Raw genomic sequence first — 18,109 nt, 5'->3', positions numbered from 1 at the left:
TCTATGACCATCATTCATAAAATCTTAAATGATGATCTTCATGGACTAAAAGGCTTAAACATTACCCCCCACAACCCACAAAGAAACCTATTCTCCAACAACACAGGATTCCTAAACATCCCCACCTTAAGAGACGCTCATCTTTCAACTACGCGAGAAAGAGCATTTTCCATTGCTTCCCCCAAAACTTGGAACACCCTACCCATAGAACTGAGGACCCAGCACATCCAAAAAACATTTAAAAAAGACCTAAAAACATTTTTATTCCGCAAACTCTATTCTAACTATCTGACACCTGATCATCCCAGCACTCAACAGAACTTGCAAGCATAATCCTTCATGCTCTCCTGATGTACCCTCCTTTTCTACCCCTCCCTGCTCACTCCCTTGATCCGTTAAGTTCTTTGAAAATGTTCTCTGCAATATTCTGTTATTCAACGACTAAGAAAATATGTTGATTGTTCACAAAACACTACTGTTCCCAACTACTATGTTAACTCCATTTGATTGTAAGATAATTGCATATGTTGGATGATAATTGCAGATTTGTAAACCGTTACGATGGCTCTACCAAATAACGGTATATAAAACCCTACAAATAAATAAATAATGTTTAATGCAAAAAGAGTGGAATATGTATATGAATATGGTTTAAATGGAAGAACTTAGTGTATAAAGTAAATGCACACATTTCTGTGACATTTATTTATTTATTTATTTTATTTAAGTTTTTTATATACCAACATTCAAGACGGTGGTCCCATCATGCTGGTTCACAAGAAACAGGGGTGAAACTTTACCATTTAACAAAAGTGCAGAAAAGCAGTTACATAAAACAAGGGATATACATATCTCAATGTATAATGTGAGGATTATCATGTGATTGATATATTATAATGTGCACTATATATATTCTATGTATGTGATGAGGTATCACCTGGGTTATTATTATCTAACTAGCAGTGCTAGGTACACGTGATTATGTTTTAAGTGACAGTTGGCATGGATGGTATGAGTGGTGTGAATGAAGGGTAATGCATGAGTGTAGCTGGTTTAAAGTAAATGTGTATGGAAGTACTGTGGTCTCATAGCAGTGTCAGGTTGTAAATGTTGTTCAAAATTATGTGAACAATAAAGTGTGGGCATGATATGTTGCCGAGTCCCCCTGAAATGATTAAGTAGTATATTCATAAGATCAGAGGGTATGCATTTTGATTTTTGACCATGCAAAAGTTGGCCACCTTAGCTTGGGCAGCTAATATTTGATTTTGGATTCAAAAGACTTAACCACATATTTTGTTCCCCATTAGTGCAAAGGCAATACAACGCTTGGAAAGCTGACTATGCATGATCCGCCAGCATCCGAGCAACGAAACTATGCCACCACTCAGTAACGAACTAGTCTATGACGATACCCCAAATTACAGCGTCCACATTTTAACCAGGATGAAGTGACGGAGCGTGGGCGATGGGTGGGACGACTACAACCAGCCTGGCAGCAGTAGCACTCGCCTGATCCTGCGGTGCACGGCTCCGGCCGGCAGGTGGCGCCCGGCTCCAGCCCTCCCTTCCCGCTCGGTTGCAGTCTCCGCCCAGCGCCTGTAGGCGGAGCCTGTGGTCGGGCTCAGCTAAGGCGATCTGGCGGTTGAGAGGAACCCCGTGCACTCCTGCCTTTGGCACCGATGGAGCCAAAGGGGCAGCAAGGTGAGTACTTGCACCTCTGCTCTCCGTGCAACGATCATCAGCTCTATTAGCAAATGCTGTTAGGAACGTTTCCCTTATTATGAATTTAATGAGTTTTAACTACGATTGCTATCATAACTATTCTCCCTGTCGTTTCTCTCTGTGCCGTGCTAGCCTTATAATTTTGTCTTGGGGTATCTCTCTGTGAGCTCTTCTCTAGTCTTATTATTACAGTACTAGTCTTAGTTATTTTGCGATTGGATTCGGCCAGGATGCTTGGTTTGGAACTTAAATTGTGTGTGCAGAATCCCCCCTCCCCCCCCCCCTTCCCCAGCAGCTGGTTCTGCCTCCTCGCCAGCCCTCCCCTCTTGTCATTTCAAGCTGAACTTTTAGCTTTAATTCTTGTGTCTCTCTCTTCTCAGTGGGTGCATGCATGCTGTGCATAGAAAGCACCGCTGCACGGTCGCAGAGCTCCGGCACTAGCGGGATCGCTTCGGCTGGGTGCATTTTTTTATGTCTCTTTTCTTTAGTGGGTGCAGGTATTCTGTGCCTGGAAAGCACCGCTGCACGGTCGCAGAGCTCCGGTACTGGCGGGATCGTTTCAGTTTGGGTGCTCTTTAGGGCTTCCCCATGACCAGGGTATGGTATGCGGGAAGCTTACGTTTTAAGGTGAAGAGAAAATAGGGGGTGCAATGGTGCACTTAGCGACTCAGATTGCATAACATGATCCGCTGTGGAACAATGTGTGTGTGTGTGTGTTGGGGGAAATGGCAGAATTGCAGATAATGTGGTTCCGCTTCCACCTTTCGCAGCAGATACTGTGCACACTGTCAAAGGCTCTTCTTCTTCTTCAATCAATAAGTGTTTTATTTCCAGGAAAACATTACAGCTCCTAATTAACTGACTTCCAAAGACTGTATATCTTCCTCTTAAAGCTTGGGTTTTGATGAGAAGTTTGTCTCTTGAAAGCCCTGGAATTGTTTCATGTTTGCAGAATGAGATGCTTTTAGCGAATTTCTCTGCTCACGGAATTCCATTGTGTCGGTGTGGGAAGCTCGGCGAATATGGTCGGAGCAAAAAAGATGGAATCTAAGTCTGAGCATAAACGTTAAGAACTGGCAAAGTGGGTTTGACAAATGATCCATGTAGGGTCCCCCCCCCCCCCCGCCCCCCATTCTTTGTCCATGGAGACTGGGGTAGGGGGGGAAACAGCTCAGTAAATCAGCTTTGTAGCTAAGTATCCTGTCTCAGCTGTAAATAGCAGGTGTTTAAAACTGGGTAAGAAACAAGGAATGTGTACAGTTGTCCATCTGCCCTCACGTCTTTCCAGTTTCTAGCAGTTGTTATAGTTTATGGATGCATTTAGTCAGGGACGATTTGCATGACTGTTATGCAAAATAATTTATGAAAAAGATATCTTCTACATCTTATCTCCTCCCCCCCTTCCGTCTGCTGCTTTTGTGCTTGGTTCTATGGTGCCATAAGCTTTCATTCAGAAATACACAGGGGATTTTTTTTTTTTTTAATTTACTCCCTCCCCAAACCCCCCTCTTATCCCAGTTTATGAACATCTGTCAACCAGTCCGACCATGACAGCAATAAACCACAACCAGGGGCTGCAGGCTGTCAACCCATTTGGCCAATAGCTGTCGCTGTTGTGTAATGATTGGTTGGGCTTCCCTCTTGAGGCGGGCAAGCCTGGAAGTTTGCTAGGCGACCGGAGTCGGTGAGTTTGGCTCAAGGAACTGAAATAGGAGCTGAGCCAGTTTAATCAGTACAATAAAATATTAACTTAACTTTTGGGGTATTTTGAAGTTTTGTTTTTTTTTTTGTCTCTGGTTTTATTTTGTCTCTGACTCATTCTTTTCTATCTTATTTCTCTCTGCTGCCTCATTCTTTCCTCTCTTTTCCAGCTTTTCCCATTTTCCTGTCTCTTTATTTTGTCTGCCTCTCTATTCTCAATCCATTTGCTTTTTCCCCTTCTCAATGAGTTTATCTGTCACTGCCCCCCTCCTTGGCTCCCGGTCAGATGCAAAGACCAGAAACCCAGCTTTGGGAATGGAGTCTGAATCTCCCTCATGTTTTGGCACTGCACTGCCCCCTGAGTCATTGGACTCCTCTGACCTTGCATTCTCCAAACTACCAGGGCCGATACAGGAAAAATGTGCGGAGAGCCGGCGAGCGCCCGCTCTCCCGACACGCGCACAGGCCACTTTTCTGGGCGCGCGATCCAGAAAGTCCAGGGCCTGCGGTAAAAGGAGGCACTAGGGACACTAGCGCGTCCCGAGCGCCTCCTTTTTGACAGAAGCGACGGCTGTCAACGGGTTTTGACAGCCGCCGCTCAATTTTACTGGCGTCGGTCTTCAAACCCGCTGACGGCCACGGGTTCGGAAAATGGATGCTGGCTAAATTGAGCTTCCGTCTTCCAACCCGCGGGCAGATTTTTAATTTTTTTTTTTAATTTTTTTAAATTTTGGGGCCTCCGACTTAATATCGCTATGATATTAAGTCGGAGGGTGTACAGAAAAGCATTTTTTTCTGCTTTTCTGTACACTTTCCTGGTGCTGGCCGAAATTAACACCAGCCTTTGGCAGGCGTTAATTTCCGAAAGTAAAATGTGTTGCTTGCCTGCACATTTTACTTTCTGTATTGCGTGGGAATAACTAATACGCCCATCAATATGCATTTGCATGTTGTGGGCGCTATTAGTTTTGGGGGGTTGGCCGCGTGTTTTCGACGCGCTATTATCCCTTACTGTATAAGGGGTAAAAATAGCACGTCGAAAACGCGCGGGCAAACAGTGCGCTCCGCCGGAGCACACTTTACTGTATCGGCGTGTATGGAAAGGGAGGGCGTGATTTAGTACCAGGTCATGACCTGACTGTCCCCGCATCTGTGCCCTTTGCAAAGCCATTCTGCAGAAGAGACGAGAAAGGCGCACGAGCACGCATACTCCCGCACTATTTATTTATTTATTTATTTATTTATTTTGGGGGGTGATCCCTGAGAGCTGTAGGGATATAGGCACCATGCGGCCCACAGTGACTGAACCATGAGTCGACAGCATTGGGAAGAAAGATAAAACAGATCAGACGAGAGCAGGCACTTTCATCTTTTAATCTAGATTGGAAGGAGATCATGAACAAGGGGCAGATCCACCTGTCACATGAAACAGAGACAAAACAATCAGATCTTTCTTTTTTTTTTATTATCAGGTTTATTTTATACTGTTTTTAAAATAACTAAAATCACATACTGCTATTTTAAGCTATTGCTTGAAGCGAAGCGGTTGAAGCCATCGATTATTGCTTTTCGTCGTCATTTTATGAAAAACCAGTCAGGATCTTATCCGTTAGGGAGTATCCTAGGATCCCTGAGAGCATCCCTTCAGTAGATGATTTGGGGGGTAGAGAGCAACCTTCCAAATGAAGAGAAACTTAAAAAAAAAAAAAAAAAGACCTTAGACTGGGGGAAGATATTACAGAGGCTCCTACAATTAGGATAAGTGAGGCGCAGGTCTCTTAATAACACAGATTATCAGGCACTTCAGAGTATCAGGAGCAGCTGTAAAAAAAACAAACTCAAGCAAGTACAATACACAGGCGACTGCTGGAACTCCTTGCATCAGGTACCTGGAGGCAAATAGTGCCAGGGGGTTCAAATAGGGAGTAGTCCAGTGGCTTTCAAACTTATTTTGGTTTCCCCCCTCAGGACCCAATGGAAGAGAGTCATGACTCAAAGCAATGCTGCGTACTGGATCCCATCATGTCACTGGGCTAGGGTAACGAATTTGTCTAGCCAGAAGGCAAAAGCGGGGGTCTTACAGTGCTAGTTTTATTCGTGTGCCGGTGAGGCCTGTTCACGGCAGGGTCGTTGGTGAACTCTCGTTGCACGCGAATGACTGGATGTTTGCTGGAGTGGCAGCAGCAGTACTTGTGCTTACTGAAGAAAAGGTCATTCATTGTAAGAATGCACAAAAGGTTAGATACCAAATACTTCACTTGATAAGCAAAACAACTTTCCTGTCAGCTGCGTATCTTAGAACAACTTGACATTCTTCAAAACATGTTTTGTTTAAAAAATCAATAAAAGTAAAGCTTCCATGGGTCATGGTGGCTTCTTTTTTTTTTTTTTAAGCAAAGGAGCACCCTTGAATTTTCTGACCCAAGTTCTTGTAATTGTTTTGGTTTCTCTTCACCGCAGTACATTTCGAGAGTAAGTTGCTGTAGCCTTCCGTTTTTCTGTTTATCCTCAGTTAAGAAAAGCTACAGCGCTAATGGCCTTCCTAGGCGACTTTGTTAGGACGCGTGCCTGTGGAATACACAGAGTGCCAGCCGTTCATCTGAAGAGATACTTCGAAACGAAGGGTCCTGTTCTCTGAGATTGGGAGATCAGTGTTTCCCTGCCACTCTCGGATGCTTTATTCGGGCCTTTCAGAGAGCTGTCTCCATGGATTGCTGCTGGTGTAGTCTTTTTTTTTTTTCTTTTGATTAAAGAGAAATAAAAAAAAATCTCTCATCTCTATAGAATTCAAATCGGCAAAGGATATTACCCGAAACGAAAACTGTTTCCTGCACGTTCCTTTGCATAACCAGGCTGAGATCTCTACAACGGCCATCAAAGGCAGAGGCTGCAGAAAGGGGAGAATTTTGTATTTTATTTTTTTAACAGGGTTATAACTTGATTAAAATACTCCAGTCCTTTCCCCAGTTCACGCTGAGAGTTAATTTCCTTCAGTTATAAATTTTGCGGTGTTTTGGATGTACTCGAATTTGCAGTCGGTGGGAATGCTGTCTTGTGAGGTGAAAACAATATCAAGATGTAGCACCCTTAATAGAGAGAGACTGCCAGGGCTGGTAAAGATGGCGCCATTGACGATCGTTCATAACTGCGCTGCAGCAGCAAAGATATGAAAAATTGAAGCCGACCTGGCTACGGCTCCTATGGACCTCGCTCAGCAGGGGGGGTAGTCCAGTTCTGTTAAATGAGTAATTTTATGTCTCTCTGCTGGGCGCCATGGATGATGGAAACAGTAAATCTGTAGATTCCAGCCGAGACATAAAATAGTTTTTAAAAGTTTTTTTTTTTCCCCAGACCATTCATGGAAACGTAATTTAAGGGGGTCATTTATCAAGCCACGATATTTTGCTGCGAGAGGGGGGAGTTCCCGCAATAATTGTCCCCCCTCCCCAGTAAAATATCATGGCTGTTTTTGCTGTGAAGGGGCAAAGGTCGCTTGCCATTTTGACTGGTTGGGAGCCTAGGGGGGGGGGGGGTGTTGGGCCCCCACTAGACCCCAGGGATTTATTTCTTCTAAAGGTATGGGGGAGGGGGATCTGGAGGATAGGCCAAGAGATTACCAGGGACTACTTTCATAGAAGTGGGATGGGGGAGGGGGGGCTACTAGACTACCAGTGGCAACTTCTACTGTTAGTGGGGTCATGGGGGGGGGGAGGTTACTACTCAGGGGGGTAGGATGACTTTGAGGGGATTGGGAATGAGGGGGGGGGGAGGGATTAGAATGCAGGGGGGAATTTTTTTCTAAAAGGGTTTGGGTAAAGAAGCAGGGTGTTGCCTGACAATTTTTTTTTTTTTTTTTTTTTTACACGTTTTTACAGTTGTTACCTCTACATGGAGCAGGGCCTGGGCAGAGTCTCAGCAGACCCCTGGGAAGGTTAAGAACATGCCATGCTGGGTCAGACCAAGGGTCCATCAAGCCCAGCATCCTGTTTCCAAGAGTAGCCAATACAAGTCACATGTATCCAAACATTAAATAGATCTCGAGCTACTATTTCTTAGTGATTAATAGCAGTTTATGTATTTTTCCTCTAGGAACTTATCCATACCTTTTTTAAATCCAGTTACACTAACTGCCATAACTATATCCCCTGGCAATAAATTCCAGAGTTTAACAATGCTCTGAGTAAAAAAAATAATAATTTTCTTGGATTTGTTTTAAATGTGCTACTTGCTAACTTCATGGAATGCCCCCCAGTCCTTCTATTATTCGAAAGTGTAAATAACCGAGTCACATCTACTCGTTCAAGACCTCTCATGATCTTAAACACCTCTATCATATCCCTCCTCAGCCATCTCTTCTCCAAACCGAATAGCCCTAACCTCTTTAGCCTTTCCTCATAAGGGAGCCGTTCCATGCCCCTTTTCATTTTGCTCCCTTTTCTCTGCACTTTCTCCAAAGCAACTATATCTTGTTTGAGATGTTGCAATCAGAATTGCACAGTATTCAAGGTGAGGTCTCACCATGGAGTGATACAGAGGCATTATGACATCCACTGTTTTATTTGCCATTCCCTTCCTAATAATTCCTAACATTCTGGTTGCTTTTTTGATTTCCACAGCACACTGAACTTACAATTTCAATGTATTATCCACTATGATGCCTAGATCTTTTTCCTGGGTGGTAGGTCCTAATATGGAACCTAACATTGTGTAACTATAGCAAGGGTTATTTTTCCCTATATGCAACACCTTGCACTTATCCACATTAAACTTCATCTGCCATTTGGAAGCCCAGTCTTCCAGTCTCACAAGATCTCCTGTGATTTATCACAATCTGCTTGAGATTTCACTATTCTACGTAATTTTGTGTCATCTGCAAATTTGATCACCTCATTTGTCATACCCCTTTCCAGATCATTTATAAATATATTAAAAAGCACCGGTCCATGAGGCACTCCACTGTTTACATTTTTCCACTGTGAAAACTGACCATTTAATCCTACTCTCTGTTTACTGTCCTTTAACCAGTTTATAATCTACAAAAGGACATTGCCTCCTAATCCATGACACTTTTTAGTTTTCTTAAAAGCCTCTCATGAGAAACTTTGTTGAACTCCTTCTGAAAATCCAAATACACCACATCTACTGGTTCACCTTTGTCCACGTTTATTCACCCCTTCACAATAATGTAGGAGATTTATCAGGCAAGACTTCCCTTGGGTAAATCGATGCTGGTTGTGTCCTATTAAACCATGTCTATCTAAATGTTTTGTGATTTTAGTCTTAATAACAGTTTCCACATTTTTTCCCGGGACTGAAATCAGGCTCACCGGTCTATAGTTTCCCAGATCATCCCTTTAGCCCTTTTTAAATATCGGGATTACGTTGGCCACCTTCCAGTCTTCAGGTACAATGGCTGATTTTAATGATAGGTTACAAATTAATTGAAATAGGTCTGAGAGGGTGGTGGGGGTTTTTTTGGGGGGGGTATGCATGGCTCAAGCATCCCGGGGACATCCACATGCTTTTTAGCGTCCCGATGCCCCGGGGTCAGGTCAATTAGCTGCAACTCTCGAGATTGCGATAGAATAACACGGCTTGCCGTTTTGATTCAAGCTGCTTTATTTAATTTGGGTAAGATTACCCTTGCATTAGCTGTTTTGCATGCATTTGTACATTTTATGGATGCAAAGTAGCAAATTTTAATTGTGGGGAGCAGATTTTTTTTTAATGGAAAACTTGCACGTTAATCACCTATCGTGGTTTAGTAAATGCACCTGTTAATTGCACAGATATAATTATACTGAATTTGTAAATCAAAGCTTTTGTAGCTGTGCAAGTGCATCTAACTTTCATAATTGTACTCTGACAGGCTGAACGTACCCTTCCCCTCCCCCCCCCCCCCACCAACCAGCTGGAATCTCCAGACAGCCCTGCTCCATGTGTCACAAAACCTATGCCTTCTCCCCTCCCCTGCCATGCGTTTCTCCCACTTTAATAAGACCAGCTTTCAGACGGGCTCTCTACTCACTGCCATCATCCTCACTTCCCCTACTCCTCTCCCAGCCTCTTTTGTGTCATCTTTTTTTGTTATGGCCCCATTTCTCCCCCACCTGTATTCCTCTCTTCCAAATGGTGTTCCCTTCTTGTCATCTTCCACTCACATCTTTCTCTTCTGTCCTGCCACCTTATTTCTGTGCGATGCAAGAGCCCCTCCATAGCAGTAACAGCCCTGCTGTTTCAAGGTACACCTGCTGCATCCTGGCAGTGGGGCTTCTGAAAGCCATGAAAGTACCCGCGATGTCTCCAAGAGCCACGTTCAGATGTTATCTTATTCTAGCACTATAAAGTCAGTTTTAGCTCCAGTTGTTCCTCTACTGGTTTAAAAATGGTTTTGCATGTGATTTAAACAGTTTGGGGAAAAATGCATCTCCATTGCTTTGTGTGGTGTCCATGGACAGTGCCGGGTTTACGTTATTTGCTTTCTACACTAACAAGTGTTACCCTCCTCTTGTACCTTGGGGAATATTGGGCTCACTATCCCGAGGTCGGGGATCCAGTGTCCGGGGCCGTGACCTGCAGGGCCAGTATTAGACTGTCGACCCTCCACACAAAAGTACCCATGTACATTCAGAACCTGTGCTCCAGAATAAAAAGTAGTTTTCTGTAGAATTTTCAGAGTAAAACATCTTGGGCAAACTCCAGTAGATGCAGAAAACCAAAATCACAGTTCCAGAAAATGCTTCCTCCTCTCACTTTCAGCTTCTCTTTGGTAACAGTTACTTCTGTCTAGTAAGACAATGTCTGTCTGTACTCAGTTCTTGTTCCTTTACTTGGTTTTCTCACAGGCATATCCTGGCCCTCTCGTCCTTTCCATCATTTACAAAAAATATTTACTCACACAGTCTTGTTCAGCTCAAGAAGAGATTCCCTTTAGGGCAGCAGCCAGGAGCCCACCGAGCCCTGCAACAAGTCACCGCTAGCACAGTTTGACCTTCTGATCAGATGGATGGCTGCAGTAGCAGCAGCGAAGCACAGGGGTTTTTCCTTCAGATCTTTCCAATTTACATTACACTCTATATTTTGTTTTTTTTCTCTTCAGGCCTCCTGAAATTTTTGTAGAAAATCTCCTGCTACTCCCTTCTGCAGCCCTGGAAGAGGATCAGAGCTAAGCTGGATATGCATTGAAAGTGAAGTACCCAAACCAGATAAGCCTGATACTTCATTTTCAATGCATATCCAGCTTAGCTCTCTGCTTCAATGACAGGGGGGATGAAGAAAAGATGATTTATATTCAGACAACTGCCAACAAGGACTGAATTACATGGTCTGGGTAAAACAAATAATCATGGGTGTAGCTTGCTTGTTATGGAGGTTACTACCCCGAATCAAGACTGATACTTCACTTGGAATACATATCCAGCACAGCTCACTGCTTCAATGGCAGGGGGAATGAAGAAAAGAGGATTTATATTCAAACAACCAATAAGGACTGAATTGCACAGGCTGGGTAAACAAGCGTGGTAGTAGCTTGCTTAATACGGCGTTTACTACCCCAAAACAATTAGCTAGATACTACACTTAGATGCAGCTCCAGCACTGCTATCTACATCAAGGGTGGGGGTGGAAGGGAAATGGAACCAAAAAGTTACTTAAAAGGGACAAGAGCAACAGATAAGTATGAATAAAAAGAAGTATGAAAGCTTGCTGGGCAGACTGGATGGACCGTTGGTCGTCTTCTGCCGTCGTTTCTATGTTTCCATGTAATAAAGAGATGCAGAGGAAATATAGTCTGTTGCAACCCTTGGATGTGAAGAGACACATTGTCAGGTATCTGGAGGTTACTGAACCTTTGCGGAAGTCATATCGCCTTTTTATCCTTCACGCCGGTACTAGACAGGGGAGCCAACCTCGCGGTCTACTTTAGCTCGCTGGATTAAAGAGGTAGCCGCGGCTGCATATGTGGATGCTAAGAAGATGTTGCCTGGTCAGGTTCAGGCTCATTCCTCTCAGGCTCAGGCAGTGTTGGCTCCTGACCATTTGCTGAGCTGCGTTATGGTCCTCCTTATACACCTTTTCCAGGTATTTATCGCCTGGATATTCAGGCCTAGGAGGATGTGGCCTTTGTGTGTGCGGTTTTGTCTGGACCGCGGGCAGCCTCCTGCCCTATTTGGGAGTAGCTTGGGTACATCCCACTTGTTCTGGATTCATGATTGGACGCTAAGAAATTTATTTTATTTTTATTTATTTTATTTAAATTCTTTTAATATACCGATGCTCAAGACGCGGTCTTATCGTACCGGTTTACAATGAAACTAGGGGAAAACCAATTAACAATAAGTTGAAGATAAAAAAAATGAGAAAAAAAAAAAAAAGAAATGAGAAATTACTACTCACCTGATATTTTCCTTTTCTTTAGGACAGTCAGATGAATCCAGCTTCCCTTCCTTGGCTGCCGTATAGTTGTGTATTGCTTCTCCTGTGTGCTTACATGTTACAGGGATTACTGGTAAGCATTACTCCAGTCCCTAGGCTTGTGTTCTTACCTGTGCTCAGTGTTGCCAGTTGGCTGAGTATTGACATGATTAAAAACAGATAAAGTTTTTTTCTAGTCTGTCCACTGGCAGGCTGAGGTCACTGCATGGGTATATGTACTGTGATGTCAGTTTGCTCCATCTCCATTTACTGGTAGGAGTCATAACCCACTTGTTCCGGATTCTTCTGACTGTCCTAAAGAAAAGGAAATTATCAGGTAAGTAGTAATTTCTTAATTTCTGCAGTAGATGTTATGTTTTAGGCTAGTACAGTGATGACAAAGTCCAGTCCTCAAGTGCCACAAACAGACCAGGTTTTCAGGATATTTGCAATGAAAATTCATGAGAGAGATTTGCATGCAATGGAGGCAGTGCATGCAGATCTATCTCATGCATATTCATTGTAGATATCCTGAAAACCTGTTCTGTTTGTGGCACTTGAGGACTGGAGTTTGCCATCACTGGGCTAGTAGCTCAACAGCGGATCTTTGCATTACCACTTAGACACCAAGATTTGCTTACCAAACTCAAATTTTACAGGTTGTACTGCAATCTTCTTAACTTATAGGAGCAAAGGGAGATGTGATGACAGCTGTTCTGTGTGGAACACGAGAACTATGGTTTCTGTTTCCAGGTCAAAGGCAATAATAACTTGCATGATATTTGTCCTGGGAATGAGCAAATTGGGAGAAGTATCTGAAGATAATGTGTAACTCTTTTTTTTTTTTTTTCTCCCTACATGGTCACCTTCCCAGCTCTGGGGAGCTATTGTCCAGTTCTTCCAAGGAGGGGATACAGTCTCTTGGGTTGGGGGCAGAATAACCTGCAGGGCCAAACCAGGCTGAGGATACCTCCCACAAAACTATTGTTCATAACCGTTTGAGCTCCAAACAGGAAGTTTATTGCAGAGAAGTTTTATCAGTCCAAAATAGTAGATCAAGGAGGAAAAATCACAAAAAACAAGAGAAATTCACTTGCTGTCCTTCTTGTATACAAAACAATCATAGTTCCTTTGCTAAATCACACTTTGACCTGTCTGGGTTCCTCTTTGTGTCTAGTCACCCACTTCCTGTACTCGCTCTACATGTAGAACTGCTGTAGGAAGATTCACTCCTTTTCTCTTTAACAGTGAAGTCCTCTGAGCCCCAAGATACTTTGCACATAGGCAAAGTTTGTATCCTGGTCCTTCCAGTTCTCAAATCCTCTTTAGTATACGTCATACATTACCACTTCAACTTTCTCCTCCTCCTCAGGTTTCCTGGGATGCTTGGAGTATCCCTCCTGATACCCTACCTTTCCTAGCTGTATGACCTGGGAGGGGGTAACAGCTATATCTTTTTTTTTTTTCTTGTTCATTCTGGAGAAGCCCCAGTACCTCATGTAACCAGTAGTTTTATGTCCTACTTTTAAACCATTCTCAAACGGGCTGTACCAGGCTGTCATACCTTCTGCCCTCGGCATGAACCTTTCTCGCTGGACCCTTCCCACAACCACAATAGTCCAACCCTGATGGGAATTCCCTTTAGAGGAAAATCCCTGCTTTTAATATAACATCCTCTTTGTAGTCAACCTTGCACCCCTCTGTGGCACTCAGGGGCCACATATGGGTCACTGCAGGAGATTGCATGGTCGAGAGTGGAGTGCTGGGCGTGCTTCCGCTCAAGAAGAGGGCTGTTGCACGGGTTTTCCTATTCGAGGGGAAAAGCCCCGAAGCCGGGAAGGTTTTTCTCTCTACTGGGGAAACAAGTGAGGGATCCAACCTGTATTCCAAAGGAACCAGAAATTGTTCCAGAATATTGGAGAAAGTTGAGGGCCCGCCATTCTTGGAAGTCCTGGGAAGGAGGTGGTCTTGAATGTGGGGAAACCCCCTGTCAAGACCTCAAGGTCTCCATGAGAGGACGTGTTGTGACTGCAGCATGGCTTGGTGGGATGCAATAAAGCTCAGATGCAGGATAAATAAGGTGAGCTGTTAAACTAGAATGGAATTCACTGCTAACCCCAGCCACCTGATGAAGTGGACATTTAGTACCACCTTTGGAAGCCCAGAGCCCGATATTTGAGTTTTCCAATGCTGGCAGTGTCACGCTGCAAAGGCTCACAGCAAACAGGAATGCCCCTTCATGGGCCATCTTTACGGTCTTCTCCTAAATTCCTGTTAATTTTACGCCTTGCCTGCATGGACTGCACTGATGCCACTGATGATGAGGCCTACCTGAATGGTCTGTTTCGCCTTGTGATTTCTGCCCTTCAGGCTATCTCGCTTTCTTTTTAAGGTGGAAAGACTGCGGAAATACACTATATCCTGTTTGTATAAATTGGGGAAAGAGCTCCTGTGCCTGGCACTGAGTGGGTATAAGTCATTTTTATATTTTAAGACTAGGACTGTTTAAGCTTTTTCAATGTTTTTTGTATTAGGTTAGACCGTATATTTTTTAAATTTTCTTTGTGCTTTAATCTGAATTCAAAAAGATTGGTTGGTAACATGGTATTGCCTGGTGAGGAGCAAGAATTATGGATTTGCGGCACATAAATGTAAATTGATTTTGAACAGAGAACCAAGGGCTGGTGACTCCTAATCGTGAAGCTGGGTTTCATTCCTCTAATTTTAAGAATGGTTTAGCAACATTGCTCAAAGGTTATATGAACGTCCATTCGTTTAAAGGTAAATGTCCTATAGTTCATGACCTTATTTGAAAGAGATTAGACCTTCTGAGATGTGGCATTGGAGATAATCTTCTTTGATGTACACTTTGAACTGCCAAAAAGTGGAATATTAAAAAAAAAAATGACATTCTGAATGATCTCTGCCTCCTGAGTTACACGTTTGATCATTTGCCCTAGATTGCAGTGACAGGGAGAGAGGTAATGGTAATTTATAAAATGGATCTTATCCTGGCCTGGGAATGAAACAACTTTTAATTTACACTATGAGGGAATAATTATGTGTTCCAATAAATGGGTGCAGTTTGACTTATAGACCCACCCCCACCCATCTCGCCAAACTTTTGACTAACTTAAATTTAACCTAGAAAACTCAAGGCCCAGGAGTCTGGTCTGGGCCTATGCGCTGGCTGAGGCCCAGACATCTGCTGCAGCCAGACTAATCGCTAATTGTCAGTGTGGACAGCATATTTATCCCCAGCTGATGAAGCTTCATTGGCTACCAGTATGTTTATAGACAGAAATGCTACTTTTACATGCGATAATACTTTTGAAAATGACCCCCTTAGGTTGCCGTAGATTTATTTATTTATTTATTTTTAATTTTTATATACCGGAATTCCTGTATGCAATACAAATCATTCCGGTTTACAAGTAACGAAAAGGTTGCCCTGGTCTGGGAGGTTAGACCGGGGTTTTGTACATAGAACATTAAACATTGAACAATAACAATCAACCATTAAACAATTAAACCAATTAAATAAATAATAAAAAAACCCAGGGATGGGATCCATCAGTTCTAGAGGACGCATATAAAGAGCAGGTAGTAAAACACTGCATGGAGCGGCAGTAGCCACAGAGGCATTAACGGAGCGGGATGCCAGTGGCCGGAGGTAGGTGTCCACCTTCACAGAGTAGAAGGATGAAGGGCATCCATCTCCCAATTAAAAAAAGAAAAGAAAAAAAGAAAAAAAACATGGGCTTATAGGTATTACCAATTATTAGGCTTTTCAATATTTGATGATAGTTAATGTGACTTTCAAGGCATTCTTCACTTTCGGTGCATGTCCGGCATGACTCCTTGCTTCAATGACAGGGGAAAGAAAAACTGATACTTCACACATTTCCAGCATTGCCCTCTGCTTCATGGCAGAGAGCTATGCTGCCGCTTACCCAACTAATCAAACTTAATATTTCACTTGGAAGCAGCTCCAGCAATGCTCTCTACATTAATGGTGGGGGTGAAAAGGGAATTAGAACATAAGATTACTAAGAGCCAAGAGAAACAGTTAAGTATGAGAACAAATGTGTGAAGCTTGCTGGGCAGACTGGATGGACCGGTTGGTCTTCTTCTGCCGTCATTTCTATGTTTCTATGTTTCTATAATATTACAAGGAACATTGAAGGTAAAAATAACATTTAGCAAATGGCAATTAACATTATTAGTGTTTTGGAATAGAATGTGTGTGTACAACTTTTTACAAGGAACTTTAGTAGTGAAGATAATCTGCAAATGTACTGTTATATAGTATGTAAATAATGACTGTTAAATAAACATAACGAATAAGCAAGTACATATATGTAATTAAGTGCAAGGTGTTAATGTCAACCTGCAATGGTTGGAACTGAGAGTCATGCTGAGGTGCCTATTTACCCTCTGGGAATTGAAAGGCTTGCCGTAGATGTGCAGAGAGACAGCCTGCCTATATAAGTGGGTCTTAAACCTTTTCTTAAACTTTGCCTTCAGGTCCAGTGGAAGATTATTCCAGAGGGTAGGATCAACTACTGAAAATGCCTGATTGGGAGTTGTTTGTAATTGGCTATTTTTTTTTATTTTTTTTTAAATAGAGGGGACTACTAGCAGAGACTTATGTGTAGATCATAGTGATTGAGGGGGAATATATTCTAATATTTCCCTCAAATACAAAGGTTCTGCACTATATAGCATTTTGAACACTTAACATTAGAATCTTAACATATTGCAGCAATTTTCAAAAGCCCATTTATGTGTGTAAAACCCAGTTTTTAAGTGCATAAATCCTTTTGAAAAATACCCTGTAAGGTTTACTTTTGTCTTTTGTTTTGTTATGATAGTATTGCACAGTTACAACAATGTCCATATGAAGTGTCTTTTGATGTCTCTTGATTGTGATCTATTACGCATGTATAAAATGTAATTCATTTAGAATGATCCATGTTGAATTAGGCAGAGCATAAGAGTTTTTTTTAAATAAACACATTATAAATGGTTCTGTGGCGCCTCAGTCTCCGGGCTGTGCACAGCCCGGAGACTGACCCATTTTATAGCTTTTTATCATGTTTCATTCACGTGAGGAATTTAGCATTTCTGAAAGACCCTGGACTATTAGAACTGGAAACCGAAACTGCATTTATCCAAAGAAAGGGTACACAGTCCAGACATCTGCAGATCTTAAATACTTCAGCCTTGGATAGGCCTGGACTACTCTACTCCAGTAGCCACCTCCAAATTTAAGACACCAGGAAGGAAACAGGAGGGCAGCTATAGCATCGTGAAGGGTGAAATATAGATTTCCTTTTTTTCCTACTTATCCCATTCTGGACCGAGGGGCTATATTGCTCCACAGCTGCTGGAGAGAGACCACACTTTCTTTTTTTCCCTTGTGACCTCACTGCTGGGTATAAGGGAGGTATGGATTTAGGAAGTTGCTAGTAGTCTCTGTCACCAGCAGTTGCAACAACAGTGTTCTTGCCAAAAAAAAAAAAAAATTCTGTAAGTCTCCCAGAGCCAAGACTTGCACTCGGATGGGTTGAGCGACAGGTGCTACGGTCAGCAGCCCTGTGGAGCTGATTTCTCCAGTTCTGGAGTTTCTGGTAGGGCACCCCAGGATGAATCTCAGGACCTTTTTGGAGACTATAGATCCCCTTGGCAGACAGATGCCCAGCGGGGGTTCAAGTCCTTGCTTTCCTCTTTCTCCCCTTCAGCCTTTCTCTGGATAAAAGCTTGTTTAAAAAAAAACCAAACAAAAAAAGATATAAAAAAACAAGCTAAGCAAAGAAGCCTGGATTGAGAAGGAGTTTGGTGATGGAGTTACAGCAGGGATGTGGGGCCAAGTATGGGAGGGAAGGTAACTTGCTGCAACAGGCCCAGAGCTGGTGGGTAGCTTGGGCGCCATTGGGAGGTAGGAAGCACATAAGATGCCCATGGGTGGACTGTGGGCATCACCATCGCAGCAGTCTGCCTCTTTGGTGGGATTGTGGCATGTGCATCTAAAACCTAAAAAAAAAAAAGCTGCGGGGCTGGAGTTACACGGTTTTGGCACCAAGCGACTCCCTAGTATGGCCTAATCCTTCTGCCTGGCTTGTGACTGAGACCCAGTGTCACTTCCTCCATGTGGTGCAGGGGGTCTCTTCCCTCCTAGATAACTGAGAGTTAAGGGGAGGCCCCGCTGTGCAAAATCCATGAAGGTCTGAGGCAGAGCCGATCCTGCAATGTCACATCCCCTCTCTTT

At 43.1% G+C, this 18,109-nt stretch overlaps 1 protein-coding gene across 1 annotated transcript in view; it reads left to right on the top strand.

Annotated features, from left to right (window-relative positions):
• The first annotated feature begins 1,441 nt into the window (after positions 1–1,441).
• The window catches only part of TPD52L1 (TPD52 like 1), a 167,726-nt gene continuing 151,058 nt past the window's right edge, over positions 1,442–18,109 (top strand). The window contains exon 1 of the mRNA XM_029596537.1: positions 1,442–1,704. Within this exon, the coding sequence (XP_029452397.1) occupies positions 1,683–1,704 (22 nt within the window). The 5' untranslated portion in view covers positions 1,442–1,682. The remainder of the gene's footprint in view (positions 1,705–18,109) is intronic.

Source organism: Rhinatrema bivittatum, chromosome 3 (assembly GCF_901001135.1).
Source record: "Rhinatrema bivittatum chromosome 3, aRhiBiv1.1, whole genome shotgun sequence".
Lineage (NCBI taxonomy): Eukaryota > Metazoa > Chordata > Amphibia > Gymnophiona > Rhinatrematidae > Rhinatrema > Rhinatrema bivittatum.
Note: the sequence above shows the minus strand (reverse complement) of the source record. Positions and strands in the feature narration are given on the sequence as shown.